We start from the raw sequence: 8,652 nt of genomic DNA, 5'->3' as shown, positions 1-8,652 counted from the left end.
AAGTGTGCCTGTGACACAAACAAGAGATGTAAGACAAGGATGTCTATTGTCTACCACCCTCCAGCTCAAAATAATGTAAGGCAGTGGCTGTCAACTCCAATCCTGGGGACAGAGAGTACAGCTGCTTTTCATTGACATGGAACCAGGGACTGACTGATGTAGTGGGATACTGTATGCAATTAACAACCACCTGGTTGAATAGAAATTCAACAGTCTTAGAGCTTAGAACCAGAGTTTTCATAGGTTCAAATGGTGTTCAATACACTGAAATACAGCTGTTGGAACTTAACTTCTAACATCTTTTAACAGTGTACCACCAAAGAGTACATTCATTTTATCAACTATTTAGTTATCAGCCGTGAACTCTGATAACCCCTGCAGGCATGTGTTTTTAAAGAAGACCCCTGGCAGACTCAGAGGAGATACTAGTGTATGCCATTGAGTGATTGAGGCCTCAACCACTTAATCACCCTAAAATCCATTGATGTAAATAAAAGAACCAAGAATGAATTACCCTCTGCTTGGAGGGGAATAAGACAAATAGATGTAAAGCTACCTAGAGGAGTTACAATACAATGCATTTCATTAGTCTCTGTATCCTCTGCCAGAGATGTTGATCTATATTGAACGTGAGGAGGTGCAGTTGTTGATCATGTGGGATCAAGATCCGGGAGTCCACAGGGTTTCACTCGAGGCAAACACTACCTCAATGTGATTTCCCTCTGTGGTGTGTTTATTAATTACTGACATTTGGTTTGAAAATGGAATAACGGCATGCACTTTGCCCTTCATGACAACTAATTGGACACCTCGGACATGAAGGAATTACAATGTACAATGTATTTGTTACTCCCTTATCTGTCTCTGTTCCCAGGAGTGTGAGAGTGTCTGCTGTGGAGATATGATGTTCTGTTGCTTTTGTCAGTGTCACTGGGGATATGTTGCTGAAAGATTGAGTTTTTAATGACTTAATTACCCCCTTCATCCCTCAACCAAAAGGAACCAAGAGGTAAGGAGTCCATCAACAGAATGAAGCTGCCTGGGGGCTCTGTTGGGTCAATGGCATCAATCAGAGTTTACAGTGACCGTATCTTTCCCAGTCAGCAGTTAACCTGGGTTTGTATTGACCGCCGCAGGTGATAAATATATCCTCTCTCAGAATAGGCTTATTTACTGAACATGAGATGGATGACAGACACGGCAAATCAAGACTGAGCACAACCCCATGCTCTCCTCTGATAATCCCCTCGCTTTTGTCTGTTAGATTACTCTCTCTCTCAGTCTCTACCACCCTTTCATTATCTGCAGATTACAGTAGTGAGCACTCAAGCAATGTGCAGGGTGAAAAACAATGCTGTTCAGCTTGCACACCAGCAGGGGGCACCAAACTAAATCAGTTTATATACGAAATGATTGGGTAAATGCGAGTTGTTTATGTCCATGTTTTGCAAGCAGTGGTGGGAAAAAAGTTCTCAAGTGTGTTACTTTATTAAAAGTATCAACACTGCAATGTAGAAATACCCTGTTACAAGTAAAAGTCATTATGCAGAATGTCCCATTTCACAACTTTTCAAAAGTATGAAATGCATAAAAATCTTTTGAAAATACCAGATCTTCAAAATCGTCTATTTTCAAATATGTGTAGTATGATTTTAATAATAATCAAAATCTACAAAGTAACTAGTGACTAAAGTTTTAAAATAATTGTAGTGGAGTAAAAGTACAATGTTTGCCTCTGAGATGTAGTAGAAGTAAGCACTGGAAATTGGAAATATATCTAGTAAAAATATCTCAAAAGTGTACTTAAGTAGCCTACAGTGGGCTACTTGAGTAAATAGGTAACCGGAAAACTCACCCCAAAACACGCTCAACCCCATTTTTTTTTCGCGGACCAACGGTTCTTGTATTCTTATTTTGTTTTTACTGAGGATAAGGTTAGAAATAAGTTTAGGGTTAGGCATAGTTTGGCTGAGGTTACGTTTAGGTTTGGGCACCGTTTTACTGAGTTTACGTTGAATACCAGGTAAATACCGCCGGATTTGCCCCTGGGCGACTGTGTTTTGGGGCGAGCGTTTTGGTATTCGAGTAAATGTACTTCTAATTACTTTCCCACCACTGTTTGCAGGTGGTGTGTATGCAGGATGCAGATCATTCCTGCAGCGCGTGTCATGCAGTGGGGTTTTTAGCTTCCACATGCCGACAACAACCGCTGATTACAGTCGCGGGGTTTGACCGCCGACCGTGCTGACCTTTTTTCATCCTTGGAGGAACAGGCCCTCGGTTCCACCACAGGAGCCACACAGAGTAGACACACCCCTCGGGTATACAGTCACACACACAACACACCCTGGGTCGGGCACACCCCTTGGCATCTAACTGCGTCAGAAATATACCCTGAGGTCCTGCAAAACACAGAACAGACTGACACACAGAAGGAGTGCGTTGAGACTTGAGAATGAACTTAGTCTTGTTTTGTTCATGCTGCTTACTATACGCACAAGTCAATTTACTAATTGGCCAATTAGTTGCCTAATTTTAGTATAGCTACTAGCTACTACAGATCAATACAACACCTGACACTTACAGTAGCCTACAGCAGTGGTTCTCAAACTTTTAAATTTCAAGGTTTCCCCTTAACTCTGACAGTATACAAATGGAACCATTTGGTTCCATTTGTACACTGTCAGAGTTACAGACTTGTAAGGGTCAATTTAGACCACCACCCTTAAGGAACCCAGAGAGTCCCTGGAATCCACTTTGAGAACCACTGGCCTCTACAGTATAATGTACACACTGTTTTTAAGGCTTTTCCATACTGCACTATGATCCCAATTAAAACGTTATTATTGGGTTCACTTCCAGGTTGTTAACAATGGGAGGGGATCATCTTGGAAAACAATTTGTAATAGACCCCTTTTTACAAGAATATGAACTAGGCCTACATTATGGTCTGAGGAGGACATCAGGGCAATTTCAAAGGTATATATTACATTTGTTCTGCAATAGCAAGGTGTTGTGAGCTTGTAGATCGGCTATTTTCAAAATGTTTGCCTCTTTCTTGACAATTTGGCCAATGTTTGACCAGTTATTATAGTTTGTTGATTACTTTTGATGCAATAACAGTGTTTTTCTTTTCTTTCTTCTTGAGGAATTAAAAAGGGCTTAAAGTCCTTAAATCGTCACTTCACTGTAATTTGGGGCCCCCCTCAAAATCACGTGGGGACCCCCCTGGGGTCCCGACCCACAGGTTGAAAACCACTGTTCTAGGCTATAGTATTATTTGTTGATTATCATTATCAAAGGGTTCGTCAACAAAAAGGGAATAACAGAAAGTGAGTGACACATAACTTGCCTTTATGCCCATTAAATGTCCAATGCACCCTCCTCTGTTATCACGGTTTCCAATCATTCCAGTTTCAACTGCCCTCCTTTTTCAGGAAGCGGGACAAAGGGGTTTTTTGTCACCCCACCGTGATTCATGGCTGAGACACAGTTGGTTTAGCCTTTATTATAACTTAGTTACGGCCGAGTGCACCGTTCTAACTTGAAGACCAGAGCCCTGACTCACACCATGCTGGTCCTGACTGAGCTGCTGCTGGGAATGGAATGGAAGTCAGGTGAAATGGGCAAAAACAATGACAATTCAACAACAAAAACACCAAAAAAACAACCTCTCTAAAACACCATGCCCTACTTTTTCTTTATCTCTCAAACTTTGCTATCATTTGTAGCCTAATTGTCACGGGAATTGAATTAGTATTATAACATAATAATATAATATAGCAAAACTACATCAACATATTTCTATTTAGTAGCCTCTTGGAAATGGAAATAATTAGCAACTCGACTCAAAACAAACCACCTTCCTTCACACACCTGAATCTCACCTCGGCAAGAGACCGCTCTGCGCGAGAGGAGAGGAGAGGAGAGGAGAGGAAAGGAAAGCAGAGGAGAGGAGAGGAGAGGCGGGGCGTCTGGCGCGCTGCGAGGAGCTCAGGGACAGTCAGCAGCGTTTTGGAATACCAGGGTGACCCCCCCAAACACACATACACACACATAGTATCACAGCCTGCCCTACACACACACGCACGCACGCGTCTCATCCTAGGAGGATAAGTGACCAATGTTGTAAAAGAGAACTCCAAGACAGAACATAACTATAACTATTTAGCGCTATTTAGCGCACGCGCCACGCACACACAGCTGGAAATACAACTGTACGAGAAGAGCAGCTTCATCAAAGTCTGTCCACCGACACACCGCCATCAGTCTAGGGACTTGATACAGAAGTCAAGGAGAAGTGGACATCAGAGACCTGAAGAAGTGGACATTAAGAGACACAGGAATATGATCTGAACTACAGGAACCTGGAAAACAAATGCCAACTAACAGGTGAGTTTTCAGTTTATAACACTGTGAAAAAAACTGTTAATGTAACTTTGATAGTCTACAAATAAGGGTCCATTTGTATTTAACTCTACAAATAAGGCTCCATTTGGCTCAATTTGTAACAATACAGCAGTTAAATTTGCAATGCGTTGTGAGCTTGTAGATCTGCTATTTCATTTAACTCTACAAGTAAGGCTCCATTTGGTTCAATTTGGGTCCATGTATTGGTTCCATTTGCATTTAACTCTACAAATAATAAGGCTCCATTTGGTTACATTTGTACACTTTCAGAGTTACACATGGATAAATTAACGCCGAGGATTTTACTGTGTGTGCCCGTTTTGTTTATTATGATTGACGATACATCCTTGACGTGCGTCGTTTATGGCTTTATAGCTACGTACTGTTACTGTTTGCGTTATTTCACGTGTTTTTTTATCTGGTCGACCCTATATTTTCATGAGAACAACCCCAAGAATGCCTGATGAATGACGGACAAGTGTAATTGCAGACTCAGTCAGTCCTCCGGAATTTCGCACTGTTGAAATGTTGTTTTGAAATTCTCAATCCTGTACACTTGCTCCAGCGGTGTTTTCTTTGACCCCTGCCATGAGTCACTTTCCTCTCAATTTCACTCTTGCAGTGCACTGACCCCCCTTTGTGTGTTCAAACAACCCTGACCACCACCAGTGTTGCAAATGAATCCTGTCGGATGCAGGTGCAGCAATAATCGTGTGAAGCTTCACGTTTTTCTATTATTCTTCCTCATTGCTCATGTATTTTTACGTCAATAAACAACAAGTTACTCACACACCACGTATTGGCTGCTACACACACCTGCTCCATTTGTTATGTTTGACTAAAGCTCACTTGTGGAGTTATTATTGTTTCCCACAGAGTGTTGAGAGAAGTAAGATCATGAAAGTAATAGTAAAATCATTCAATACATTTTGGCACTGATCATGCACCATTGGAGGATTGCATCTAAAAATGAGCAATAACTCAGCATTATTTATGATTAAGTTGGATTGTGATTGACATCCCACATCCACTGTTTGTGGTGAGTGTGAAGGTCAGATTCAGATATCATGCAAATCTTAATTTTCCAAATGATCTGGTAAATGGTGTCTCTCTCTCTCTCTCTCTCTCTCTCTCTCTCTCTCTCTCTCTCTCTCTCTCTCTCTCCCTCTCTCTCTCTGTAAAAGGATCTCCCAGTGGATTGCCATTTAGGTAGTAGGCACAGGGCTATTTATCATTTTGCACAGCGGGTCTCCCCCCTTTTTTAATTGAGTTTATCTACCACTCCCTTGAGAATGGCTGTCTAAACTTAGCCCCGTGGGTTGCATTGGCCTTCAGTTCAGAGTGAGCCGCACTCTGTGTGTGATTCACCGAATCGACTTGTGCTGTGGCCGGTTGGGAAACAGAGCTAAAGGACCACAGACGTGCAGCTCGGTCAACGTAGTGGCTCACTGCTGGCTTGTCTGGGGTCGGTGGAGTCATAGTAGCAGTGCTGATGAAGTTGATATCCAGTCTTTGTGTGGCCTTATGCCCTAAGTCACGTAACCAGCAATGATTTCACTTTTGATGCTGTAGTACAGTGAGCAAACCATGACACCAACACACAGTAGCTCCAATTGTGAGGCTGAAAATGGAACATGAGTCTCTCCCAATGATCCTTATTTAGTCAGAGATTCCCCCTGCTTTTTCTACACTCTCAGACTTGAAACAAGAAGACCCATCTGTTCAGACATTTGTATGGTGATAGAATGCTGATTTGTAGCCATTTCTTTGATGAATATTTTTTTTCTCTCGCACTTCTTTGTTCTTTGCAGCAGGAATGCTTTAAAATTGTCATCTCTCATTTTGCTGTCTCTTGTTTTTGGAACAGGATGAAGCTCCGCTCATTGGAAGCCGCTCTCATGGTTGTGCTCCTCTGGGCTCTGTGCCCCAGGGTGAGGAGCCAGTGTGATAAATCGCCCGAAGACTCCAAACTCAACCTCTCGGTGACCTATGACCTGCCCACTTTCACTGCCAACACCACCATCCAGAACCTGGTGACGCTGAACGGAATCATATACGTCGGAGCCGTCAACCGGATCTATGCCCTGTCCCCTGACCTCAAAGTGCTGTCAGAGTTCCATACCGGGCCTCTGTTTGGGAACGAGACCTGCCGGAAGCAGGAAAGTGCCGGTCAGACCCAAAGGGTGGACAACCACAACATAGCCCTGCTGGTGGAGACCATTTACGACAAAGGCTTGTTCAGCTGCGGCTCGGCCGACCACGGCGTTTGCAGACGGCACGTTCTTGATGACGGCACCGGCCTTCAACCTGTCGACCACGAAGTTTCCTGCTTTCAGTCTAGATTTCAATCTAACGACAGATTTCAACGTAGCGACCCCAACCGGGTGACCAGCCCATTGGGTTCCCAGGTGCTCAACGTAGAGAGCAACGTCATCCATTTCTTTGTCGGGAACTCTGAGTACCCTGGCCTGCGGAATGTCTCCAAAACGACCGGGGAGCCCCACACCATGTCTGTGAGGAAGATGAAGACGAGCCAGAATGGCTTCACCTACTTCTCCAACCGGTCGTACATCGACCTGATCCCACCACTGCGTGGGAGCTACTACCTGCACTACGTCTACTCGTTCCACAGCGGGCCCTTCACCTATTTCCTCACCGTGCAGAAGGTGAGCCATGACTCTGAAGCCTACCACACCCGCATCGTCCGCATGTGCTCCACTGACCTGGAGATTCGCCGCTACGTGGAGATGCCGCTCGAGTGTATCGCTCCGGACAAGAGGCGGCGGCGCTCCACGGAGGAGCTGAAGGTGTTCAACGTCGTGCAGGCGGCCACCGTCACCAAGGTGGGCCACGACCCCGACCTGCAGAAGCAGCTGAAGGTGGTGGAGGGAGACGACGTGCTGTTTGCGGCCTTCGCCCGGAGCAAACCCGACTCTCCAGAGCCCACCGCCCACTCTGCTGTCTGCGTCATCTCACTGGAAAACATCAACAACTTATTCAAGAGATACATGACGCAGTGCAATACCGTAGACCCCTACCACTTCACTGGCTCTGACAAGAAGTCCTGCTACAATGTGGTAAGAACCACATTGTGTGTGTGTGTGTGTGTGTGTGTGTGTGTGTGTGTGTGTGTGTGTGTGTGTGTGTGTGTGTGTGTGTGTGTGTGTGTGTTGGGGGGTTGCAGTGACAAGTTCAGAATTGTCATTTAGAACGCCAGTTTTTATTTCCAGCTTTTTATGGAAGAATGAAATACTTGTGCATATTTGTTCCACAGATAAGCATACAGTATCATTATGTGATATTGTGTGAGATTTGACTGAGCAGGACATCTTTCACATTTGTGCAATACCTTTTCAGTCTATACTGTGTCAATACAAGACAACCGCAGTAGGTCAGTGTATCGAGGCACACTGTTGTGCCGTGAGTGCCGTGAGACAAGTCCAGGTGTGCCTTGGGATTTTGTGCCAACCACACATTGTTATTGCACTAAGTATAATATCAGTACTTTGTGCACACTCATTTTCCAATACCGAGGCAAATTCCATACCCTAAAAATGTACCACTTTCAATCTCCTTCCCTATTTTTGTCATAAAAAATAAAAATTCAAAGATAGTGAAAATAACCAATCAACAAGATCACAACACATCGCATCATGACACATTGTGAGCTTGCAGATCAGCTTTTTTTTTAAAAAGCGGTTAAATCATCTTTCCTCCCTTCCCTTACAATGGAACAAAAATGCTGTTGCTAAAGCCAGTCACATGTTTGTTAACCCTGACAGACCTGGGTTGATTATCTCCTCATACCATTACACCCGGTTCCTCCCACCCCGGAGGTCTTCACATGCTCCCCTGCCTCGTCTCTGTCCTCCAATCCATCAAAGTAGTCCGGATCAATCCGTTAAATCACCTGATCAATAGTGACATGAATTTAACTGTCTGAGCTGCCTGCCAGAGGAGCCTGTCAATATCTGCACATGCCTTCTCTGACATCATCATTACCTGTTCCATGGGTAGTACATTACCGGCACAGAGTCGTCAGTATATTTACCCATGGTCGGGTGACTCGGGTCCCTTTGAAAGAGGATGTTAATAGGTTTTTAGCAATTACTTTTAAGGTATTTCTGATTTATAGTAATAGTAATTTAGTAATAGTATACAGTATAGACAACACAGATGTGAGGGGATGCTGTGCATCATCATTGTTGATAAGCTTGATTTGCACAGTGTTATACTGTTGGC

General features: G+C 43.9%; 1 protein-coding gene across 3 annotated transcripts in view; it reads left to right on the top strand.

Moving 5' to 3' along the window:
* Positions 1–4,041: 4,041 nt before the first annotated feature.
* met (MET proto-oncogene, receptor tyrosine kinase) overlaps positions 4,042–8,652 on the top strand; it is a 73,300-nt gene continuing 68,689 nt past the window's right edge. For all 3 annotated transcript variants that reach the window (XM_084059748.1, XM_084059749.1, XM_084059747.1), the window contains exons 1-2: positions 4,042–4,392; positions 6,278–7,487. In XM_084059748.1, the coding sequence (XP_083915874.1) occupies positions 4,379–4,392; positions 6,278–7,487 (1,224 nt within the window). In that variant the 5' untranslated portion in view covers positions 4,042–4,378. The remainder of the gene's footprint in view (positions 4,393–6,277; positions 7,488–8,652) is intronic.

Source organism: Gymnoscopelus microlampas (assembly GCF_963454915.1).
Source record: "Gymnoscopelus microlampas genome assembly, chromosome: 6".
Lineage (NCBI taxonomy): Eukaryota > Metazoa > Chordata > Actinopteri > Myctophiformes > Myctophidae > Gymnoscopelus > Gymnoscopelus microlampas.
Note: the sequence above shows the minus strand (reverse complement) of the source record. Positions and strands in the feature narration are given on the sequence as shown.